General features: G+C 40.8%; 1 protein-coding gene across 3 annotated transcripts; it reads left to right on the top strand.

The window, feature by feature from the left end:
* Positions 1 to 9,499: 9,499 nt before the first annotated feature.
* Positions 9,500 to 25,582, top strand: EDN3 (endothelin 3). Of its 3 annotated transcripts, XM_042884941.1 has the most exons (6): positions 9,500 to 9,590; positions 9,669 to 9,916; positions 10,311 to 10,548; positions 22,270 to 22,434; positions 23,351 to 23,448; positions 24,259 to 25,582. In XM_042884941.1, exons 2-5 carry the CDS (start codon positions 9,865 to 9,867, stop codon positions 23,418 to 23,420), a joined length of 525 nt encoding a protein of 174 aa, XP_042740875.1. In that variant the 5' UTR covers positions 9,500 to 9,590; positions 9,669 to 9,864; the 3' UTR covers positions 23,421 to 23,448; positions 24,259 to 25,582. The 3 variants fall into 3 exon arrangements, with proteins under 3 accessions (XP_042740875.1, XP_042740874.1, XP_042740876.1); XM_042884940.1 differs by having other exon boundaries at positions 9,541 to 9,916; XM_042884942.1 differs by having other exon boundaries at positions 9,541 to 9,916; positions 23,351 to 23,459.
* The last annotated feature ends 749 nt before the right edge of the window (positions 25,583 to 26,331 follow it).

Genomic DNA, 26,331 nt, shown 5'->3' with positions numbered 1-26,331 from the left:
GTTCTTTATCACTGAAAAATTAATGCTGATTATTAAGCTGAGAAGGCCGTGGTGAGTGTCATGAAGGCAGGAACAAGAAAGCCAACATAGTGCTTAAAAGAAAAGTGTTCACCAAAAACTGGCAACTGAATCTGAAACCTTAATGGAAAACCACAGACTTAGAGCAGAATTTTCTTTCTGCATTAGAAATAATATGTATCCTTTAATCAAAGCTTGACATGTTTCTACCAAAGCACTGACGTGAATACATGCAGAAAATACACCAGAGAATTACAGTGCATGATGTGGCATTGCCCTGACTGTTGCTGGTTTGGAAAGAAGTGGTTTTTCAGGAATGGTTTAAAGTAGGACCTAAGCTTTTCATGAATGACAGTCTCAATTGGTTGAGATATTTTGAAATGATAGAAACTGTCTGATAAAATATATCTGTATCTTTCCAGGGAAATGGCAATGGCACAGTGCCATGGTACCTGAACTCTGCAGAGTAAGTGGAAGAAATGCATTTAATCCAACACTCAACTTTCCCTCCCCATTGCCAAAACCCATGAAAAAATGTCTTCTGATGGTTTTAATAAATAATCATGAAGGATTTATGAGAAACATATTCCATTTAAATGATGCTGTGCCCTTTTTCTCATTGCAAGCTGCAATATCTAGACATGGTGCACAGCTGCTCTGCTTGTGTGTACTCACAGTTTGCTAACAGGAACCACAAATGTAGTATCTCTGACAACTGTAAATCTCTTATTTGCGTTGCTGCCTTATAACTTCTCTCTGATCTTGCTTTCTCTACTTATTTTACTGGCAGTAAAACTCAGTAGATTAATAATATTATTAATACTTTACTTTCTCTGCGAGATCTTCTTGGGTGGCCGGTTTCCAGAAGCAAAACTAACCTTACTTGCACACATACACTTCATGCCAATCCTTTTTTTGCATTTTCATTATATTCTGCAAATCTTAAGGTCCCAGTGAATGTTCAGAATGTCAAACATAAACTATTTGAACTATTCTAAGCAAACACATTAAAGCAATAGTAGTTATGTTTTATTAATAACCCATGCATCTCTTCACCAAGTAACTAAAAGTAAATAATAGTGTATGATAGAAACGTTGTCTGATCAGATACCTATTAAACTATCTGCTGCATGACAAACTGACAGTCATTACCAATTTCATATTTTATTCTATTTAGCTGGAATCTTTAACCTTAATCTATTTAACTGGAATCTTATACTTAATACTGTAAGGTAGCTACAATAATACTTGTATTATTGTATTGTATTATTAATACTTGTACGAATACTTGTAGCTACCTTACAGTAAGATAGTGATCTTCTGCCCGTTACCATCATGATGGATATATAAAATCTTTGTCCCTAAATTCTGTCATCACAAAATGAAGATGAGTACTTTGCCCTCCTCAATTAGGTACTTTAATGACACACAGCCACTACAATTTAACTTCAGCTGATAATAGACATTAAATCTATCTTTCTTCTCAAAATTGCAAATATCAGAAGCAGAAAGTCTGTCTCCAAATTCTCTGTTCCAAGTCTGACAAAACATGAACTAGCGAGAGAGGAAATTTTCAACAGAACAATAAATTATTTCACAGCTACGAACAGTTACTTTTTGTATGGCCCTTATAATGTGTGAAGCCCTGTTATTCAAAACTCAGACATGGAAACAATTGTGCTTCAGAGTGAGAAAAGCTTTACCACAACTCTTTTGTTCCTGTAGCTCAAATGTGTGTATGCACATCCACCCCTTGCTACCAGCTGTGATGCATTCTGTCTCAGCTCACCAAGGTATATCCAGATTTTAGAGAACAGCTTGAAGCATCATTGTTTCTTTGGAAGAGAAAGTCAATGAAAACACTGACAAAAGAGCACAGCCAGACTGTTAAAGAGTTGTACAAATTCCAGCCCTTCTTCGTTCCCTCCCCCACTAAGTTCTTCAATCAATAAAACAACTTTTTGAACTTGCCTTTTGTTCCAGTTTACCCCAACGTTATTTTAATGCTTATCACAATGCATTGTCCAAAACCATGGAAAGTACCACTACTGAGAAATAATCACCAGTTGCCTCTCTTCTCTTGACCTTAACAACACAACCAAGGCCCAAAAATATTTGTGTCTGAAGAATTTTTGCCAGGGAAATAGCATAATACCCAGGAAGCTCAAATAGCAATCAACTAACCTAAACAGCCTGGTGCCTGGTTAGCTATTTACTTTACAGAAGCACTTAGGAGCAAAAGTAGAAGCAAAATTGTAGCTGTGTTGACTGTCAGAGGGATATACTTGACCCTTGGGACAGATTAGCATCTCATTTTCTTCCTCCATCCTGTTTCTTTATTCCTTTTCCCTACTTATCCCGTTAATTTTCTTGTTGAATTATTTTACTTTTTGTTTTTGGTTGTGTTTATACAGAAAAGATATTTATGTGAAAAATCAATTATTGACTTTCTTTTTTTCCACTGCCTGTCTCTGGGTTTTCCACATTATCTTTCCTATTTTCCTACTAAACACTGCTGTCCTATTTCAGCTAATGTCCCAGTATTTATCCCTGCTAACTGGATGGGTTCTTTTGGCACCCATCCCTTTCTTAGAACTCAGTTTACCACCACTTGCTTTACCAGCTCTGACAAGGTAGGGTGAAATGCAGTTGTGGAAAGTGTGAAAAGGGGGAAAACTATCAGCTGCATCCAAAACTTGTGTGCAGTTTGTATGGTATGCTCACTTTTCTCCTCTTCCTAACCTGATGTTTCACCCATCAAGAAGGCAGCTTATGACTTAAATGTGCAAAATGTATGGAATTTCTGCAAAGTCTGAAGTATTCCATTGTTATTATTATTAGGCATGTGTTATTAAACTGAGTGTGAGGTCAAGACCCTTGAGAATAAGTACAATAATGTCAGTGAGAACAGTTAAATACATTAAGAATTCCCTTGTTACATTAGGCTTATATTCATCTTGTAACCGTGTTTATTTTGCTGACTTCAACCTCTTCTGGAAACAAACGTTCCTTTTCAGCCATCAATAAGGATGCTGCCATTTGTTCTTCCACCAAATCAGATGAAACACAATATGGCAACAGATGAATTGCATAGTTATAACTACCTTGGATATCTATGCCACCTCTTTTTTTACCGACAGCATCTCAAAACTTACAGAGGAGAGCTTCTGGAAACTGTGTAATGACCCTGTAACCTGGCTCTCAATGGCAGACTCTGTGCCATCAGGTGTTCTAGGCCCACAGCATGCACCTAAATGGATGTTTTGTGAGGTACAAAAGTAACTGTGCCCCGTAAATGCACGGCAGAAGGAGTTAGAGTGTGGCGTGCTTTGGCAGTGCAACAGCTTTCTTAACCTCATTTACTTAAATATGCACCAGCCCTAGGCCACATAACCCGCACACATGATCTGCAGTTATTATCCCAGTTTTCATGCTGCAGCTCGTTACCGATATGCAGAGTCTTTCCAGGTATTACAATGATTTAGTCTGCACAGCCTCTGCACCAAACTTGAGTACTCCCGGGTGACAACATCAGAATCCTCACAGCACTGATGCTCAACTTGGCATTGCCTTTGTGTTCAGACATTTATGTGATTTCATGAATGGTCTGAAGAAAATCTGGAGGGCTGTGATATCATGCCAGCGTGTAATGTATGTGCAAAGCTAGCTTCAGTTACTAAAGGTTCAGGTTCAACCAAAGCTTATCAACAAAGAAAGCTGCTCTCAGAGGGCTAGGTGTGAGCAGCACTTGCAGTTTGTCATGTCACACTGTTTAAATAATAAAGGTTCATTTGTCATTTTATTTTCCCTTTACTAGTTCATACAGGCAGACACTTGTTTATTTCTCTCTGGAAGTCTTTTCTTACTGTGAGATAAGTTACTTGGGGAGAGGAAAGGTTATATATTCAAACATGGTGTCAAGATTGTTGCTAGGCTGATGAGACTCAGCTGTTGACCCTCCAGAAGAAGAAATGGTCAGACCTGCACTTGCATTTAAAGATCAGTCTTACCAAGAAGTTTCAATAGAGCACACTGACTTCATTAGTAGCTGGCAACTGCAGCAGAACTTCTATTTATACTAGACTACAAATCAGAGCATCAGAAGCATTAGTCTCCAACTAATGTTGTTTAGTACAAATATGAAAAAGAGATTTAAATCCCTAAAAAAAAAAAAAAAAAAGTATTTATGTCATCCCATTTGGCTTTCATGCAGGTAAATGAATTATTAGCACACAGTTTACTGACTGCTGTATACATTTTCACAGTCTTATCCACCTGGATACATCATATAAAGCAAAGGAGGTGCTTTATATGATGTGCACATTTTTTTTCTACTATACATGTAATTAACCTTTGCTGGTTGCTATAAGACAGCTATCTCATTGACAGATTTGTAAAAGGATGCTCCTGCATCTGATCACTAAACCACACTAAGAAAAAAACAGAACAAAACCGATTAACAAGGCAGATGGGAATTGTTACCACATAAATAGACCAAACCTATCTGCAAAATCCGATTTATTAATTCAAAATCCAGCAGATGTTGTAAAGATCTCTTCACAGCCAGAGGGACTAGGAACCACATCATCGGTAACACCAGCATTAGGCTCTTATTCCAGCAAAGCTACGTCCCTGAAGAAAGCCAAAAATCCAAGGTAAAAAGCAGCATCATGGCCATGTTCACTATAAGCTGTTGCTTCATCTAGCTGCTAGGAGCACAGCAATGGCAATGGCAGACTCCCACCTCGCTCCAGTGGCAGTCCAGTGTATCCCTGATAGTGGCTTCTCCCTGCAGACTCTGCTCCATACAGCACAGCTGGCTCACGGTTTCTGATCCTTTGGCTTTCCAGTGAAAGCAAAATATGTCCTCTTCAAAGGCACCCATACAGGCTTCAGATATGTGCACCCCAAAAAGGGGAGCTCTCCAGGAATTGTTGTTAGAAAAGCATATAAATTTCACTTTTTGGATAATAGCCTGAAGGCCAGCCGTTTCTTCAAGGCACACCTAGTCTCTAGCTGCTGTCCTGCATCTTACTTTTATACCTCCCCTTCCTTGTTTTTTTTCTATTACTCATGGCACAAACAACTGACCACAAATATCCTATCAGGCTGCTGAGGAAAGAAAACCAGGCCAGAACCCAAATCCTTCTAAGTGCACACCACTCCCTCCCTCTTCTCATCACCCCTTCTGCCAGTGCATCTCCTGGAATGGGATGGCCCTCACAAGTGGTCTGCCCTTCTGCCTTCCTCATTTTGTAAATGTGCCAAGTTCTTTTGGCAAGACAACTAGCCCAGTTTTCAGCCTCCAGCTTCTTGCTGGCAGCTCTCAGTCGCTATTCTTTACAAACACAGAAGTGTTCAGCTTGATCATATTTTAACAGGGAATTCTCTTTCTTTAGGAACGTGCCCGCATTTCAATAAATGTATGTGAAAATAAGAGATTCACGAGCAATTTGGTTACATGAAGCAGGTAACAAAACAGTAAATTGTATTCTTATAAAATCACATTATTTCCTCAGTCAGAGATTGTTTGGATCCAGGAAGTAAGGTCAGGTTCAGATCCTGGGGAGAGTGGTGGGCATTGATAACAGCACTTAATGTTTATGCAGCATTCCTTATCCAGAGATCTGAGCTCTGTCTCCAGCATATTACAACAGCAGGATATGTTATCTTATGCAAACTCCTTCCTAAATTTCACAACAGCTGAAAGAAGCAGAAAGCATTAAATATGTGTACCACTGCTCTATTGCTATGGAGGCTGAAAAAACAGCCATGGAGCTCGTTCCTTACTCTGCTCTTATCTAAATATTGCAATATGGTCAGAGCAGGGACACTTGTCCTCTTCAGTGTTTACCAACTATCTACTTCTGATTGCACACAAGTATTAACAATAATAAAAGCGGTGGGAAAAGAGAAATAAGTAACACAACTCTCCTCCTTCAAGCAAGTTACCTAATTACAAACTATACAACATGATCAGTTGCCTTTTACTACATCTGGTTCAAAGGCCACTAAAAATGGAATTCTTTCCACTGACATCAAAGGGATCTGAATAGGGCTGTCTTTAACAGGAGGGAGAATAGATTAACTTCAGTTTTCTGGCTACAGAACCCAAGTGAAAAGTAACTAAAATAATAAGCAGAAGATAACGTTTTCTTAAGAACCCACTGATTTCTGCACAGCTTTTCAACCAGCTACAATCTGTTATATTGCTTGCACTGCGTGAATGATGCAGAATGTGCTTCTAAACACACACTGCACAGTGAACTGACCTTTCCTTTCATTAACAGAAAAGAATATTGTGATTAAGAATCGGGACAGTGGGAAAAGAGACCCTTATAGCATCCAAGCACAATAAACAGTTTGGTTGCTTTTGCTTATTATCATATCTGTATTGATCAAGTTTTCCTCTTGACCTGCTGTGAAGCTGTAAGAATAGATACCAGTGCCAAAAATGCCTCCCCCCTGCCATACTCTACTGTGTATTTTAAATACAGGCTTTATTTCTACTGTAAATGTTTCCTCCAAGGTTAGCTTTTCAAGTGGTTTCTCTCAGTAACCAAAGTTACTTAAAAACATCTGGAACTTCTTTACAACTCATAACTGTTTTGTGTAGTCACCTGTGTTACAAAGGTTAAATGCTGTGGAATTACTGCTAGGGTCTCTGATTGCTTCACAATCACTGCAGTGTATTTATAAAGCAGGGATAACAAGGGACAGAGAAATACTAAACAAAACCAAGATTATGTTCCTAATTGAAAAGGCAGTCCGGGGTTTTCAAATATAAAATCCGGAATCTGAGCTTACTTTTCCTACCATCATCTGTTACAGCTGTTCCACATTCCAGGACTCCTTCAGCCTTGACCTCATCTCTAAGATACGTTCTCCTTTCAGCCAATTGTAAGTTCTTCTCAAATATACAATATTTACACCCAGCAACAGCACAGGTCTACTGATTGCCTTCCCTTCAGCTGCTTGGGTGGCCTAAGAATGGGGAAGTGTCCTGGCACAGGGGAATTCCCCTTGCGTGTAGAGAGCATTTCTGCAGCAGTGCTGTGCTGGCCCTGCACAGGGGCAGGAAGGAATACGTTGGAAATGAGGAGATTAGGAAGTGTGAAGAGGATTAAGTCCATACATTTGCCTAGAGCTCTCAAGATTTTTGGAAGTACCCATCCATCCTAAAGATTTGGAAGCTGAAACATAAAATGGAATCTGGAAAGTTAAACCTAAAGAAACAGTTGTAAAATAATATAGGTCGGATCAATTTGCTTCCAGTCTCTTGGGAATCTGCCTCCATAGCTGCTTGAAAAACAAAGAAAACAAAACATTTTTTTCCTCATGAAATAGAAGTATATTCCTCAAATAGATGTACAAAACCAGTATCATTTCACAGGTAATATGTAGCACAAACAGATAACTTGGTAATCAGTGTAACTGAGAATCAGGCCCACAACATCCAGAAGAACCAATTCCTTTGATGACAGTCTCTTTCTTCCCACATAAGTCTTACGTCTTATCTTCTTTTAAAGCTTAAATACAGTCAACTTTGCCCTTCCTAATTTCTGAACCCTGATAGCTGATTTCAGAATATATTTTATTACTTCTTCTGTTTGCACAGCATTCGGTATCAGTGCTGATGTTGCCTCCCCTGGCTTTTCAGTATTTAAAAACACATGGAAGAAAAAGTAGGGCCATGTAGAAGAGGCCTCCAAAATATCATTAAAAACACAGATGAGTATTTTTTGGAAAATCTGCATGGATCAGTTCACAACACAACACCTTTTCTGCCTTTTTTGTTCACCCATAGCTATGATGCAGTTACACGTTACCCATTTTAAACTTTTTATTACTGTGATAGTTTTTACATTGTTTTTTTTTTGTTTTTTTTTTGCATCACAAGAAATAGCATTAAGTGTATAAACCAGAATTTGGAATAATATATCACAGCTTATTACAGCAGCAACGAACAACCAGTACTTCCTATTGGGTGCATAGAGGAATTCTGTTAAACAGTAACAGCACAACAAGCTTCTATTTTTTTCAGAGAAGTTCAAATGCAACCACAAGCATCTATCAAAATCAATCCTATATAACAGCACTGGAGTACTAGACCTAGAACTGCCTGGCTTGAAGCAATTACTTTGTCTACTTAAGACGTAATGGAACTAACATCACAAATATTCTTTTTTTCAGAGGTGCTTTGTGACTATATCTTCAAAATAGCAGCAGACATACAACACTGCTGATGCACTGCAAGCATGACTTTAATACACACAAACTCAGCATCCAGCAAAACAGCGTATCTGAAAATGAAGGTCACTGCAATTAGTTGTCCTATAAGGAAAGTGAGAACTTTGCTAGATTAAGCGTGAATTTCAGTGCAATACTAATTCCAGGAATTTGCATAAATTTGCTGTGTTTGTTATGAGGATATCAGAGACTTGCAGTGAAGCTATTTAAAATTATCAGAACTAAAATTACCAAAGCGCTTTCCCAGCTCTGTTTGGTGGTTGAACGTTATCAATACTTTGGAGAGCTGCTTGCATTGCTGCTGATATTTCAGTGCTATATTGCAGTCTTGTCATTTCAAAGTCATGCTAACCAAGCCGTTTCATTGTCCACAGAGAACCCTGGTGTCAGCAAAACTGGAGAGAAAGGAACTCTCCAACTATTAATGCCTTTAACGAGCATCATGATTTTGTTATTAGTTGGGAACACGGTAGACCAAAGTTCTCCCCTGGGACTCTCAAACTTTAGAAGCTGACAGTGGCATGGTTTGACAGACTGACAGGACATGGCATCTCGATGATGTTTTGTAAGTGGTGCTGCTCAACAGCCCACAACTGGGGTTGGGGGCAGGGCCAGAAAAAGAATACGAAGTGGCAGAGAACTGTTGAGCATCAGGCCTTCAAGTAACGTAAGCTGAGTGATTCTGCAATGACTTTCCTACTCATGAAACAGATTCTAAGGAACACACTGAACTGCATGAAAGAAATGCTGATTGCAGCTCTTTCTATTGAAACACACCTGAATGTCTTGATTTTAAATACTGACAATTAAATTTGCTAATCTTTCTCTGTGAGCTCTCTACAACACACGCTCTCTGTAATAGGTTATAATTGTACTGCAGTGAAGGACATAGACTCTTTTAGCCCTTAAATCTTGCCTACTAGCACTGAATGGTTTAGATGCTGATAACAGAGCCACGTACAGCAGTCTTATTCTAGGCACACGTGCCAGGTATGCATGCAGTATGAAACCCTTCCATAATTTCCAAAGTCAGATTTGAATCACAAGCTCTTGTTCCTATCACACAAGCCGCATTCCTGAAACTGCAGACCTTTGAAAAGCGACGGACGAGGAGCCCCATTAGCAGCGCCAGGAGGGACGCGCCTCCCGCTGCCGATAAAGCAGGCTGCGCCGCGCACTGCTGCCGCCTGCGCCTCACCTGCACGGACGGGCCGGGGGCGGGCAGTGCCAGCAGAGCCCGCCCCGGGGCCGCAGCTGTCCGCTGGCGGGAGGCGGCTGCAGCTGGGAAACAGCAGCTCCGGTTTCTGAGATCGGATTTGGGGGTGGGGTGGGAGGTGTGTGTGTGTGAGAAAAGCCGAGCGATGGAGCTTCCCTTCTTTTGACAACGCTCTCCCCTTCAGGACTAAGCCTGCACTGGAAGAACTACGTGGGAGAACAGCCGATCTCACCGCCGCGTGGGAAGCGGCTGCGGAGCAGCGTGTGCCGACAGCCCGAGGATATCGCTGCCTGCACGCCGCTGCGAGCCCGTCCGGAACGGCTCCGCCGCCTCTGCACTTCACCGTTGCCTGCAGTCAACTAACGTGCAATTTGGGTTTAATGGAGCTGGGCTTATTGTTCCTCTTTGGACTTACAATTACATCGACTGCAGGTAACGTGAATTTCTTTCTTTCTTTGCCGTTTACACGCGTGCACACAAAGAAAGGCTGCTTCGTTGGTTGGTTTTTTTTTTTTTTTTTTTTTTTTTTTTTTTTTTTTTTTTTTTTTTTCCTTCTTTCAAAAGGCAGCAGCCCGGTCCGACGCGCGGTATCTAACTGGGCACCAAAGACATCACTCGGCCGTGCGTGGGTTAAGAACCCAGCGGCTCCAGCCGTGCTCCCCAACCTGCGGGGCTGCACTGCACCGAGTAACGGCATAACGGTGCGCGTAAGAGCTCGGAAAGTTTGCCGGGAGCGCTGTGCTCGGAGTCCCGTTGCGGAAGGGGCTGCAGGGCTCGGGGTTGCCGAGGGGTCGCTCAGCGCTGTTCTTGCCTTCTCGCGGCGCAGGGTCCTCGCCGCCCCGGCCCCGCTCCCTGCCGGCGGGCGGAGATCCGCGCTCGGCGGCGCTGGGGCAGAAGCAGCGGGAGGAGAGCGGAGCGGCGGCGGTGCCGGGCGGCGGCGGCAGGGCCAAGGCGGACGGCGGGGTGCTGAGGCGCCGAGCACGGCGCTGCACTTGTTACACCTACAAAGACAAGGAGTGCGTCTACTACTGCCACCTCGACATCATCTGGATCAACACCCCCGAGTGAGTGAGGGCCGGGCGGGCCGCGAAATGGCGGGCCGGGCCGCGAAGGGCGCGGAGCCCCGCGCGGGTCGCCGGGAGGCGAGGGGGCTGCGGGGCGGGCTCGGCTCCGCCGCGGGGCGGCAACGGGCGGGGGGCGCCCGCCGGGGAGGGCAGGGCTCGGCCGGAGGGCCGCCGGGGGGAGGCGGCGCCGCGCGCTGCGAGGTCAGGGCGGGACGAGGGGCGGCCGCCCGGCAGCGGGGTCCCGCAGCACCGCCGGGCGCTGCCTCGCGGCCGTGCCCGACCCGACACCTGCGGGGCTCCGTGGGCTGACGCAGAGCCGCTCGCTCCGCATCCCCGCGCTGAGGGAAAGCGGGCGTGGGGGAAGGAGCTGGTATTTTGGAGGAGAAAGCTGTTCCTAATAAACCACTGTTTGGGAAAGGAACAATAGCAGTTTGTTCCTTTTTGTGCAGTTGTGCTGTTTCTGATAAAAAAAGCACGGCGGAAAATGCTTTGACGTTAATTTTTGAAAACCTCAGCGTACCAGACATAAAGCGTTACAAAAGTGTCTCGGATAATTATGTTTATGGGAACGGTAAACAAGCTTTTGTTTCAATCCATAATAAAAACAGTTTTTGAAAACATAATGTTTCCCACGAAGTGGAAATTCTGAGTTTCTCCCGGGTCAGAGGGGTGAAGCGCTCCCAGTAAGGCAGGAGCTGGTACAAACAGCATCCAATTGGAAAAAATGGTCCAGGAAGAGTGACGCTTTGCCTACAGCCAAAGGGTTTGCGTCCTCCTGGGCCACTGTACATATCCTGTCTGATAACTAAAATAGGTACTCAGTTCAAGGATGTTAAGATTTTCACAGGCTAAATGGTATCAGTCCTGTAGAAACTCAAGTGATCAGTTCATTGAAAAGTCATCAGGAGAGCTGATGAATCTAACATTAGAGTTCATTTAATGAGCTTCAGCAGTCGGATACTTAGAGCTGTATGACTGAGACTTCTCACCCCAAGTACTGCACTGACTGCAATTTGGGAATGTTTCTGTTAGCCTTGTACTCCTTTGGATCAATTGCACAGCATCAGATTAAAATAACAAAAGGAGTAGAAAAGGACAGAAAGTAGCAGTAGAGTAAGTTAACTTAAATAGGATTTACAGCACTGAATTTGCAAATTCTCTTGCACATCCCAAGTCGAGGCCATGTGGGATGACAAGTCCTTTGAAATTCTACCAGCCTGAACGTATAATATGTTCACAGAAGTCAGTGAGTTATTTGTTTGCTTTCATTCCGTTAGGAAAATTTGTATGCAGTCCTTCAGAATTAATTGTGAGCATTAATTCACTGATGCGGAGTGTTCTTAACTGGAAGAGACATGTCACAGAATCATGAACTCATTGAGGTTGGAAAGACCAATAGATCATCTAGCCCAACTATCAACATGTGGCTGTGGCCGTTCCAGATGATGTCACTCAATGAACATCCACCCTTACAACAAATACTTAAAGTAGAGAATGAGATGTAAAGCATTTTGATGTTATATATAGCAATAGCAATGAGGTATTTAAGATAATTCAGATATTAAGCTGTTGGGCCTATGATTCACAACTTTCTAATCCAAAATCAACTGTACATAAAATAACAGCATAGCTCTCAGGTATGTAAATGTATTTCTGAATGTGAATGAGAGACATCAGGTCTGCCTGTTGATATACTGAACAAGCTACACAACTTCTTAATGGAAGTAAACGTTGGATCTGTACAGACTGCACATCTGTTTATAAACAGGGCTTTCATGTTGCCGTGTGCATGCTGTTGAGAATTTTAATGTTTACTAATAAAAATGTGGCTCAAATGTATCTTTGAGGATCAAACACTGACAAGGAAACCAGAAAAATCTGTTGGAAAAAAAGAGGTTTTCACAGAATCCTTTAAGGTTGGAAAAGACCTTTGTGTTCCTCATGTCTAACCATCAACCTGACCAAAAAGCGTAAAGGTGTTTTGTGTCCATTGCTGGTACCTCTACTCCTAAAGGTGCACTGATTTGCATCTAGATGTGTCTCTCTTGGTTACAAGTCAGTAAACTTTTGGAGCATGTTTCTTAAATAGAATGAAATGTCTTGAAATGGGAAGGACGAGGATCGAGTGCAGTTCCTGGCTTCATACAGGACTTCTGGAGGTTGGTGGCCCTGCCTGCTGCAGGTGGGTTGGAACTTGATGATCCTTAGGGTCCCTTCCAACCCAACCCATTCTATGGCTGCCTAAAAGGTCAAACCCTGTGTCTGAGGGCATTGTGCAAATGCTTTGTGGGCTCTGACTGGGTGCTGTGGCCCTGGGCAGCCTGTGCTGGTACCCAACCCTGAAAGCTGTTGATTCTGATCTTCCTGCTTACTTGCTTCTAATGTACCTTTTTCAGTTTTATTTCTTACATCAAACACTGCAGTTGCCTTTTACTATGTTATTGTTACTTTATGCTTCTTTTCTATTTTTTTTTCCCTTTCTCATTTCTCTTGATTTATATCCTGTACTTTATCATTTCTTGGCAAAAATTCCCTAATATTTTCTTTGTCCAGGTTACTCTTTTGTCCACACTTCACAAACTATACTTCCTAGTTTCTTTCCCCTATTCTTTCCAACAGAAGATGCTATTAAGCATTGTTGTGTTATATCCAAAACAAATCACTGTCTCTCCTTCCCTGAGAAAATGGTTAAAATTTCAATGAAAGCAGTGCTTGAGGCAGAGGCCTTTCCAGTACAAATCCTATTTCTGCCCTCTCTGAGAAAGATCAGCAAGTTGATAGGTGAAGAAGAGCATGTGATGGCAGAATGTGCACTGTTTGACTGCAGCTATTCCCAATTAAATGAGAAATGGTCTGTGCATACGTTTGAGTATTGCTTTCTACTTGTCTGTGAACCATTTGGGTGAATCCAGAGCACTGAGCTCACCAGTGCTATTTCGACAGTGTAGGGCTTTCATGCTGGGAACAGTGACAGTCTGAAGACAGAAGTAGTCCTAAAGAAAGTCTGCTAAATCAGAACAGAGTAACGCAATTATGTGGTGCAGACAACAGTTAACATATCACAATAAAGATAATTAAAAGCTGGTAAATTGTTCTCACTGATAAGATTGGTTACTCAGAATTAGTTTGCAGTGTGTTTTTTATCACGTTACTAATTATGCTTATCTTGATTCATATCTTGATCTATAGTTACAGCCATTTTAAGAGAGGAAGAATGACTTGTCTTTTAAACAGTACCTACTGATGTAACACAGCTGCAGCTTAGTGCTTAATTCCACGTATTGAGGAAAGCACTTCTTCAGAGGGGTTCTGCGTTTCAGTTAATGACATCAATGTTAGTAAGCATGAAACACGACAGATGCTCAGAATAACTAGGAAACAATTAAAAGTACTGTAGGAAAGTAACGCTGTTATGAGGACACAGTATCAGATAGTAAAGTGGCCTTCTGACATAAAGTATAATGAGAATTTGTGGCAATAGTCCAGAAACTTTCTAAGGAGAATTAGCATAGATGAATGTTTGTCAGGGCACTTCCTCACTCAAACTACCAGATTTCTTGACGAGGCTAAATCAAAGCAAAAGTTTATGTTGTATTTCTTTATGCTCACAGGAGGAGTAACTGAATGAATTCTGTGGCCATGTTATAAAAACCACTTTACGTAATCTAACAGTTCTGTCTCCCAGTTACATAAATTTCTGAATCAGCAGAATTGGATGGATAAAGTGAGAGCAAGAATTGGATCTATTATCTTTGCATTTGCTGCTCTGATCCTCTGTACTTAGATTGTGTTTTATTGAAAGGAAGCCTGAATAATCTTACTGAAAGAACTTTTCACCCTTATTGTATTGTTATTCCACTATTTTTTGAGAATTATCTCCATCAGTAGGTAAATATACACACTGTCCTGTATATTACTGGAAATAAAGGAACACAGCTAAAGATTTCTTGTTCTGTAAAACAATTAAGCATTTGCTTATAATCTTAATAGATCAGACTGAAAGTTCTGCCTAGCCAAAGGCATCATGATGAAAGAGTGGCTGCAGGCCAGGCAGAGTTGATCTGTTTAATGGCACACACGGTTCACCATCAGAACCAAGTGCCAAAAGAAGTGATCAAGTAATGAATCTTATGTTTAATTGCGTTTACTTTGTGCATGAAGTTTGCCTTACATTTGAAGACTTCCAAATTAGACTGTGCACGTGCATCACTTGTCCTAATGCAGCCCAAATGACAAAACAAAAATCTTAGCAAGCCAGTAACCATTAATTAAATAAAACTATGGAATCTGTGGCCATACTCATTGCTGAAAAAAATTAATCAGGCATAAAGCAGATAAAAGGAATTGATGTAAGGAATGTTAACTATTTTTTTTCTTTTAAGTTACAACTGTTTTATTGAAAACTTAAATGAGATGGTAAATCTCTGACTCTAAAAGCTGGAAGATTTTTCTATGACAAAAAGCTGCACAGAACTTCATCAAAGGGAGAGTATTTCAAATCAATTTACTGAAAACAGTAATAAGTTCACAACAGTAATATGTTCATGATGAACAATCTGGTTTGATTATTAGGCTGATTATACAAGCAGTTATTTTTCCTGCATATGTAAATCATGTATTGACTTCACACTGTGAGTTAGCACAGCTTTAACCTCACACATTCATGGCAGATAAGCCTCCTGACATCTTGTTCTTTGCCATTATTACAAACACAGCCCACAGGTTTCAAATTAAATCCTTTAACACTTCTGTTTTTGCACACTGACTTCACATCTCTGTTGTCTGCCTTCAGCTTTCATGCATATTCTTACATAGACAAGTCAGTTTGCCTCTCATTTGCCTTTATTAAAATGCACCTTATTAGCGAGAGCAGTGCAAGTCGTTTGCACAATCAGAATTCTGAAAGCAGCAAGATAAATATTAACATTGAGGAAAAACACCTTCAGAGTAGTTCAGTAATGCAATATAATGACACAATCTTTAACTTAAATGCAAGATTCTTCTAGGCTAAGAAATAGCTCAGCTTGCTTTTCGCATGCCTATTCTCTTTGAAAACAAGGGTCATAATACTCTCTTGGATGAACTAGATCCAGTGTTCCCTTATCCTAAGTTAAATAAGTAGGAATGGCTTTGGTTTTTAGTGAATGTCTTCTGTCCAATTGAAACAATTCCCATTCCAGCAGCTGCCCCAAATTCACACTCTCCTGCTTTGTGTTCTGCTCATTTCTCCTAACCAACTGCTCTTAAACTAATTTGTTTTGAGATCTCACCCCGCACTGTTCAGCAATGTTCACCTTAAATGTCTTTGACACATGCACAGCTTGCACGCCCTCCACATCTAAACGTAGAATATATCCTCTTCCTGAGAGCCTTATTTACACAACTTGAGGTACTGATGTCCTAACAGCAGTATCCTCAGAAAGACCTGCAATTATTATTTGGCTCTAAAGACTAAATCCCACGGCGCTGTGGGACCCAGCCCCACAGAGGATGGGGTCAGGGATGAGGCACACCAATAGCTGGTGCCTCGACATTTCTCTACAGCTGCTCATGTTGGTCTAATTCTAAGAATAAACAAAGAATAGGCATTCTCTAGATCCATCAAACCACAGTCACTTTCATCAGCCTTAAAGTTTAAGGCTATTTGTTTTCCCCTAGGTTCTTGCTTGCTTTGTTTTTAAACCAGCAGTGGGTTTTAACTCTACAAGCTGCAGGGAACGGTAGAAGCATGCGCTGGAAGTGTTTTCTGTGGGAACTTCAGGAACTAGAATAAATACTCCAAGTTTTGCCTTGAAAATCCTGCCATTTGCCACTTTGTTTATCTTATTTTTCAGCCGTTCTTGACTTTTGTGATTTACGCCAGTCTATTTGCTTTAGAGCTGCCCCCTCACTGATGACATTCCCTGCCTGTCAGAGGAAGAAAAAGGAGTAACGGGAGCTCGGGCCTCACAGACAGAAAATACTACACCAGTTATGTATTTTTTTAAATAACAATCACAGCACTTGCCACTAAACTGGGAGCAGATCAGAACTGGTGTGAGGTACTGAAGGATATGGGAACTGCTGTTTTGAGAGAGGTATTCATGTTAAACAATAGTCTGAAGAAATGCACTCCAAGTTTCATTCAACTCAGATGTTTTTCTGATCACATTTGATAGAGGAAACACGTAACATCCTTCTGCTGGCTACAAGATAAGGATTTCTAGTGCCGAAATTAAAATTTACAGTAAGACTTTTAATAAAAAAAGCATCTGTTTTGATTTGGCTGTTCATTTATGATGTAATTATTCTCCAGATCTGCTTTGATGCAGGTTGTACTGCTGAGTTGTCTTTGCTTGTGAAATTATAGGCATTTATATAATTTCACGCAAAGAATTGTACATAACCTTGTCGTAATTAAACATGAGTCCTCTCCTGTGATTTAGAAATGAAGAATACATTCACTGCAATATTGATTAATTCATCGACTTTTGAATCAGTTTATTTTGTAAAAAGGACTGCATGGCCACCAGCTCTTGTATAAGAAATAAGGTACTACTTATTTCTTATGGGCTTCTTCTTTGAAGCCCAGTTCTACCTCTCTGTTCTACTGCTGAACAGAAATCACACTTCCACTCATGCTGGGTTTCCTGTGCTTTTGTCAAGAGAAGTACTGTGAAGACCCCCCAACAGAATCTTCCCCAGAAAGCATCCTGGATAAGAACTTTCCTATGACTGCCAGCCAAACCCAAACTGCAGCTGATAACAACAGCTACAAGTGTGCTTGTCACCTGCTGTGGTTTGACTGGCTGTTCACAGCACTGCACCAAGGCACAAGTGTCCTCCACATCGCATTTCTCACTTTCTAGAAATACTGCACACTGTGCATGCAGCCCGTTTTCATTTTTCAGTTGACTGTGACAACACTGGGTAACTGAGTCTGAGGTGAATAGGCAGGTGTGCATTTTGCTAGGTAGATAGTGGGGTTTTGCTCAAGCCTGCGTTGTTTTAAGGCTGCTGGGATGCTAAAGGAAGATGCCCAGGGAAACAATCTGCCTTCAGTTCTCTCACAGTAGTTACTTGGATACCATAGAATCCCAGCAGGAAGTAAATCAAAGAACTCATCTGATCAGTGAGGCTGTATGCTGAAGTAGATATGTGCAGTCCTGGCTTACTGCCTAAGTTAGCAATAACTAATTAATTTGGGGTCCTCCCAAATTAGCAAGTATTAATTAAAAGTATAAGACTGAAAAGAAAAGAAAAAAAAAACAGTGAAAGAAAAACCAAATCCAGCAAGGTTTTGGAGCTAGAGCTTTCTGCATAACAGTAGCCTATGTAGATGTACAGGAGCAGTGACTACTACTAAAAGGAGGAGGTGGGAAATAAACAAGTTTTTACACTCTACAGCCACACCTTTATCTCATCTGAAAATAATTTTAACTGTGAACAGCTAATTAGAAAACGTACAATTTCTCTGGATAGAGCACATGATTAGAATGACACAAGACCAAGATGTCCGAGTCTTCTCTGAAGAACATCCCTGAAGAGCACTGCATTTACATCTTAAATGAGGAGGAAGAGAAATAGATATTAGAGGAGGAAATCCTGTTGTAAACTTCTCACATTTAAACAAATTATACCTCTTGCAGACAGCTGGAGTGAACTTTAGGAGCAGCCAGTTTCTCTCCTGCAGTAGCTTTATGTGAAATTGAACGTAGAAATATCTGTTATTTTCCCCAACATCTCTAATCCTAGATGGGTTTGGGTTTACTTGTACTGTGTTAATTTTTGCTTTCTTTTGGCATTCTTTGTTCTCAGTGGTCCTTGCAGGGATCTCATACATGTTAAGATTGTCTGAGAACATTGGAGACAGTTGGGAGCCTTGCTGGCCTGGATACCTGCCAGAAAATATATTGCTGAATACTGAAATCACAGCATCTAAGATGAATGCTGCAACCCCCTCATCCCTTTGTTTTGGCTGAAACTCTCAAGTGCCCTGGAGGTATCTACTGCGCTTAAGTGGCTGGGAAAGTAGAAAATAATAGCAGCTCATAGGTCAATTATAACACAGCATGAGAAACTCAGCCACATGTTATAAGAATTAAAATAAACCGTTTGGATTCAGCTGCCTGAATTCTGAACGTTCACCATAGTATGAATGAGGGACAGCAGGACATAAGCAAACTGTACTCTTCCCAATTAGACTCGAAGGTAGTGGTCATTCTGTGGGCAGTTCTTTCTTTGGAAACTTGTGCCAGTATCTCAGGTTTAGAATGACTGTTTCAACCATCACTCAGGACTTGTGTTTTTTTTTTTTTTAAAAAAAGCCTATATCTGTTAATTTAAAGGCAAAAGCTTGCTTCAAAAGTCAGTTGACTTTCAGTAGCAGAGCTTTTATGTTGTGTTTTGTGGGTGCAAGTACAGAAATGGTCCAGAGTGCATCTGACTGATTTGCAGATCCCAATTGTATAGGCTGATCCAGAATTGCATGGGTTTGCTTGGTCTCCTTGGAGAGAAAAAAGGCATAAAGGACACAGTGCCCATTTGCTCTTTAATATGCGGAAACCCATTTTGCTGCTTTAGGAGAATTCTGTTCTCCAGAAGGAAAAAGTGATGGGTACTGATTTGAAGGTCAGGCCATACTTGTGCAGACATTTTTTCTTTAATTCTTTAAATCTGTGGGTCTTAACAGAAGTTTTCAAAAATTTCCTAACTGGCTCTGAGCCCGTGCTGAGGGAGCTGATCATAACCACAAGGAACACAGTGCAGGGGAACTGGTTGCTCAGGATCCCCAGAAGCCCAGCAAGAGGCTAGCCAAGAAATGGGCCTCTGCCTAGTTCAGGTGTCCCTCATCTTCGCTGTGGGGAGACAGACTGCCCTGGTATGTGAAAGCCAGCAAGCTTTGACTAAAGAAGAGAGATACCTCACCTGAAAGGAAAAGCAAAGTGACTTCTTAGCTAAGCAGATGCTTGGTTGGCAATTAAATGCTGATAATAATTTCCACTGAGCATACTGAAATTGAGATTCTACATCTGTCAGTTTGAACCCGAGCATTGCAGCACCGTATAATTTCCTGCACAAGCAGCCTTTTGCTAATCACCTGTAACAATCTAAGATTAAGTAATGCTGCTAGGCAAATGCTTCTGATACTTGTTCAAATGAATCTCTCTGGCATCTCTTCTCACTTCTGAAGTACTGAGAAAGTGGCATGAACTAACTTGAAATAGTAACATTTTCAGCTGCTGGAATGATAGCCATGCACATACTAGCATTTGCTTAAATGGTGTGATTTATGAGTTGCATCTGAGTACCTGACAGGCAAGAAAACACCAGCCATATTATGTAGCTCTTTCTGAATCCTGCTGAAAAGACTCTGAGACACTATTGAAGTTCATCTCCTTTGGTTTTGAATTTTTGCCTTAGAAATTAAGAACAGACATACTGGGAGAAGGATTACATTTCCATCTCCGATTAATAAACGAGCACATAAACTCACAAAAATGTTTGCTTGGGCATTCTAGATAGAATTCTTATGCTTGAAAACTTTGCATTTGCATTTATTTTTGGACCATTGAGAATGAAGTGCTCTTGAATACGTTTTCTTAGCTATGAAGCATACTCTAACTATGCATCAAGCTTGCAAGTTGCATAGAACAGAAGGCGCTTCATTAGAAAGATCAGAAGTGTTATCTGAAATATCAGCCTCCTCCTTTGCTCAGGGCTGCGATTCATGGTTCTTATCACTTGTAATTACACCATATTGGCCACCCCTGCCAGTCTCTTGGAATTTACTGTCTCTTAAGAAAGCCAGCAGACATGTAATGGGCCCACAGTTCCCATACTGAGCTATTAATGTGAAATTGAAGTTGATTATGACTTGCGAACTGCAGCAACTAAGGACAAAAGCACGTGTGCCCTTTTGCCTCTCCAGCTGGGAAGGCAAAACCTCTGACACAGGCCAAGCCACAGCCTGGTCCCACAGAGAGATGCATTTACATAATTAGAATAAGAAAAAAGGTATCATATGTTGGAAAAGTGGACTCAACGAGGAACCTCTTCAAATAACAATAATAAAATACCACAGTATTTTATTTCCTGTTAATACAGTGCAGAAAGACATCTGTAAGAGCGGTGAAAGGTTCCTTATCCCTTTGCAATTTGTTTGCCATGAAATAGGGGTTTCACATTTGGTTAGACCAAGCAAAATTCCTTCTTTCACTCCAGCCTAAATCTGAGCAAGAAGTTGAATAACAGAATTTTCCCGGAGAGTTTCCAGCATTCCTCACCTTTAAAAATACAGGAACTTCTCCATGTTTCTGTCTCTGAAAGCCAGCAGCAAAAAAAGAATTATCTAAAATATGACTATATAACAGTTCTGGCAGAAGCTATCTGCATTAGCCAGTTATCATTCCTTACTCTGAACAGTGTAGAACAGACACACAAAACATGGCAGCATGAAATTACTAATACTGTTTAGTTACAAAGGGAGACTTGCCCCTAACCCTGAGGACAACAGACAGCTTCTCAAACGACTGCATGAGACAAAGGGACAAAATCAACTCAGAGTAATCAACTCTTAGTCTTAGGACTAATTTGCATATTCTTGATCTTCTCTGGTGTTGAGGCACAGCCACGGAATGAAGGAAGTGCTGAAGATACAGAACAGTTTCTGCACAGATGTTAAGCGGAAGGTCTTTCAGTAGCAGATGCTGCTCTAATGGTTGCTAGCACACAGAAACACTGCTTCTGGTTTTGTATCTTTCTGGGATAGATCCATGTATGATGGGCGTGCTGTGCTCCAGGCTGTGGAAGATGAGGTAGGCTGTTACAAACTAGTACGTACTAGCAGCAGTGCAGAGGTTTGAATAACTGATTTGCATCAGCAGAACTGATGTTACATCAGAAGTTATTGCAGAGATTACAAAAATAATGCTTCTAAACCTTTTAGCCCACCATGAGTGTGGGAAAATGGAAGATTAGCTGCTTCCCAATTAATAGCCTAACGATGTTTTTATGAAAGCAGCCGAAAGAAGTCCACATACATGAAGTTAGCGCTTCCAGACTGATTATTCAGACCTTGCCCTATAACCTCTCTCTAACCCTGCTATAACCACTCTTATTTCCTCTCCCCAACTCTTTTTTTCTCCCACCTCCACTCCTTTTTCTACCCTTGGATCTCTGTGGATCTGTGGTTTGCATAGCCCAGCCCTCGAGTGCTCTGAAACTTTGGTGAGTCTCCAGCCGTTGTGTGCTGTGAATCTGCTATTGAGATACTTGCACAACGTTTAGGAGAATAACTTCTGAGACATTGGCACGGAGTAATGAAGCATGTCCTGTCCTGATGTTACTGGCTATAATCCACAAATGAACAAAGCATGCCAGACTTCAGGAAATACAGAGAATTCTTACTATTTCTTGGTCTGCTGCTGTGAAGAATATGTATCTGCATGATTTTTCTCTGGGAGATCATGCAAGGAAGATCACCTTGCTTATTCTCACATTTGAGACTCCATGGGTCACGTTCCTAAACACAATGCAATAAACTTCTTTTGAGGTTGTTTTTTTCTAGCTACTTTATAGCTTCATAAAAGCTTGAGTTGTCTGAGAAGTTGTGATTGGAGAACTTTACATAAGCATAGGGTCTGATTTTTTTTTGCCATTATTGTTTGCATCACTAGCTCTGTTTCCTAAAATATCTTAATTGGCTCCTAAAATATACAACATTTGTGGTTGTCCCAACAGGAGGACTGTGCCATATGGGCTCTCCAACTATAGAGGCAGCTTTAGAGGCAAAAGATCTACAGGCCAGAATCAAAGTATTTCCCAGCCTTCATTCCGGTGCTCTTGTTTGGATATTTATGACAAACAGTGTATGCAGTTTTGCAGAAGAATGCAAGACAGAAGAAGGTGGGTACCTGTTCTTAATAATTGTCCACATTATTTGATTATTTCATGCAAGTTAATTATGGCGTGTATCAAAATAAGCTGATTGAGAAATGTATTGATTTTAAATCAAATTCTCATATCTAGTAGCATAGGCTGACCCTGGGTAGCAGCCAAGCACTCACACTGTCACTTGTTCCCTTCCCCCTCATGTGGGATCAGGGAAAAGTTGGTAAGAGCAAAATGGAGAAAACTCAAACATGGTGATAAAGTCAGTTTAACAGGTGAAGAGGGAAAAAACCACCAAAAACCAACAGGCAGCACAGAGGGTATCACCACCTCCTGCACAGGCTGATGCCCAGCTACTTGCCAAGCCATGGCTGCTGTAAAAGCTAAAATCCCCCTTCTTCTGTTTACTGTTAAGCATGAAGTTAGATGTTACGGAATACTGCTTTGGCTAATTCAGGTTACCTGTCCTGCTTTTATTCCATCCCAATCTCTTGCCACTGCTGGCCTGCTCTGGGGGTGGGGACAGAGGAGGAAAAAGAGAAAGCCTTGATGCCATGCAAGCACCAGTCAGCAGTACCAGAACAGTGGTGCACTGCCAACACTTCATCACAAATCTAAAGCACAGCACCACATGGGCTGCTGTGTCAAGAGTTGATTAACTCCGTCCTAGCCAGACTCAGCGCAGTAATGCTTTAGTTATTGTGTGCAGTTTTCTCTTTATGGTGTATTCTTGAAACAGCAGATCTCCTATCCAGCTGGGACATTAAACAGAACAAGTCAGAGCATTTTTAATATTGGATTCATTTAGAATAAGAAAAATGCAGAGTTGTATGCAATCTAAAGAAAAGTCTGACACTGTCACTTCTTGAATAGGTGTGTAAGGGTAATGGATGAGAACGCTGGGGGAAATTAACAGTTCTCTCATCCTCAGAAATCACGGATCAGTGAAAACAACAGAGAAGGACCAGTGCAGGGAAGAGGAGCACGCGTTCGTTCAGTAGCAGAGCTTGGAGGATTCTGAACAGCCAGGTACAGCTCAGGTGGCCACTTCTGTTTACTCTTGAATAGAAATATTTCTCCAAAATTCTGTTTGTATTTTCGTGAGCCTGAATTCTTTCATTTGAACATTATGGGCAGATTTGGCCCAGTAGATTTTTTTTTTTAAATACAATGTATTACACACAATTACTACAACCTTCCTCTTGCTGCTCCAGCTCCTTCAGGAATTGGATTCTCTGGCTATAAGCCAGCACACATTTTGGAAAAAGTCCCACCTTTTTTTTTTTTTAAGGGTAAGAGCTGTTCCTGTCTATCATCTCTTTACTCAGTTAGCACTGTACAACTTAAGCTGCACGTGACAGTGCACAGCTCCACTAAAACTGACATTGTCAAGGTACAGCAACCAAACAAGCTGTGGAAAAACATTTGGAGGGGAAATAAATCTGCTTTAAGTTTCAGATATGAAGAGGTTGCAGTGACCTCGTAGCAAGTTTCTGAAGATTCCAGTTTCAAATCTGTGCTTACTACCTTTAATACTATTGCAACATAAGAAATGAAAACAGTGTCACAATAAGCAAATACTTCCAGGTCTGGGTGAAATGAAGCAGCCATTAGAAATAGGGAACTTCAGAAATAAATACAAATCGCCTCATTACCCCCAGCATTATAGCTGTGGAGGGAAGTCCCTAGAATTTTTTTGTTACAGTTATGTAAGCAGAGCTGGCTGGGCATCTGGGCAGGATTTTCTCTGTGTTTATAATCAAAAAGATGAAGCAGAGTTCTGTCGGGATGTGGGCAGTTTGGATTAACCCAGCAGGTTTTGTTTGTTTGATTCTTCAGCTTTAACATTTGCTTGCTGAAGCTCAGAAGCAACAGCTTGAGCTACAACTCTCCCTTGAGATGGACAAAATTGATGCTTCAGTCTGATGCCAGCGGAGACTTCAGCAGTATGCAACACTTTCATTTCATCAGTGCCATTCTGAGGGCACGTGAACCTGTATGAAGAAGCTCCCTCCATGCTCCCCTCCTGAGAACCTCAGTAAAGGATCTGTGTCACCTAACCTGGCAGGGAACGGATCATCACTGGAGAAAAATTCAAAGGCAGATCCAAACTCCAGCGAGTTTCAGGAAACGTTTTTCTACCTGGTTTAAAAAGTACGATAGAAACATCCTGTTTCACTTTACTGCTTGCTACATGTCTGAAGAATCCATCCAGTGTTGTGTGGGCAACAGTAATTGGACAAGGTGATGAGTTAGAGGTTGCCTGTATGTGGGTGCTCAATAAGAATAAACAGATACAAAATGTTTCCTTTGTTAATGTATGCAAGCCTGAATCATCATATTGTAACTCTGTGGCAGATGTTTAAATAACATTATCTATGCAGAATAAATATGAACATCTAATATAAACATTACTATAAACTATAGCAAGTTAAGAGTATACGTTGAGTATTCAATAGATTACCAAATTTATGCACAAATTATTCCTGCACTACGAAGTTCCATTCAAAGACATTTACAGTGATTATTTAGGGACATGCTGTAATTGATGAGCAGAACTCCAATAATTAATCCCAAAGAATTTCCTAGAGATGAAAGGGCAGGACTGTGGAACTTCAAATGAAACTTCACACAAGAGTTTACTGTACTGGACCACATACTATCCAAAGCACTACGTACATTATCATCCATAGTTCATACATTCATCTTTGCTAGTACTTTAAATCACATTGTTATCTCTTCACTGAACAACTTGGAAACTTGGCAATAAGATTATTATATCCACCCCTGGACACTTCTCAATGGAAATGATTTCTTCAGAAATTATGGAATTCTTATTTTTTTATTTTTATAGGAGGATGCAAGAGTGAGTAAGCTAAAAAAAGCCTTGTTCAGTAATATAATTTAAAAAGAGAGAGGAAACCCCCCTGCTTGTGACATTGGAGATGTTTGGGGCTTTTTTGTTTGACTGAACTTCATGCAGACTTTCCCCAAGGTGCATAAGTTAAACTGCAACCAGATTACATTAAATTATATTTTATCAGAAGATGGAGACTAAAACAAGAACTGCAAAATAAAAGGAACTTAATGGTAAAAAAAATAAATGGTTATATGGACTTAAAACAGTGGTAATAGGTTTTGTTTGAACGAAGAAAGGGAGGTCTTTGCCAAAATATATGATATATTTTATATATATGTGGATATATTTCATAAATAAATTATTATAGTTATAAAAGTAAATATATTTGTCAGTTATTGCATTTGTTTCAGTGTCTTATTTGCTGTGCAAATGACTGCACATTAATTGAAAACGGATTATTTATTGTATGGAAACACTTCACATATTTTCCCACTTTTTTTTTCTAATTATGAAGAAAGCTCTGTGCTCATTTATAACACTTATCATCAATTATCATCACTACCTGGATTTGTTTTCTCCTGCACACACACACAGGTCACACAAAAATCTGCCATCTTCAAGCGATTGATAGTTCTGAAAGTTTGAATATGGAAACTAAACGAAAGTCATGCAATCACAACTATGCATAAAAGGTTAAATCTCAGTTTTGTGTCCTCTTTACAGTAAATATAATCCCTGTCTGAGTTCACACACCTCCATGCTTCTAAACTTGCACGGAAAATAATCACTTCTCCCTTCAGCACGCAGGTAGAAGAGCCCATGAATATTATTGCTCCTCCAACAAAAAATAATTCAGCACTTCACAACACGGAAGTTGCTTTCAAACAGTTCTTGGAGCTCTGGAGAGTAGCTGAAAACGCTGTGCCAATGTACCTCTAGCACTTCATATAAAAATCCATCTATTCCGAATACAGCCAAAACATCAACATGAGAAATAGCTCAGAACAGGAAGAGACAAGAATCAAAGCTTATTGTAGGCACATCCAGATGGT

This window comes from Lagopus leucura, unplaced genomic scaffold (assembly GCF_019238085.1).
Source record: "Lagopus leucura isolate 7727_CA_CO unplaced genomic scaffold, USGS_WTPT01 Super-Scaffold_100047, whole genome shotgun sequence".
Taxonomy (NCBI): domain Eukaryota; kingdom Metazoa; phylum Chordata; class Aves; order Galliformes; family Phasianidae; genus Lagopus; species Lagopus leucura.
The sequence above is the reverse complement of the archived record's forward strand: the minus strand, read 5'-3'. Positions and strand labels throughout refer to the sequence as shown.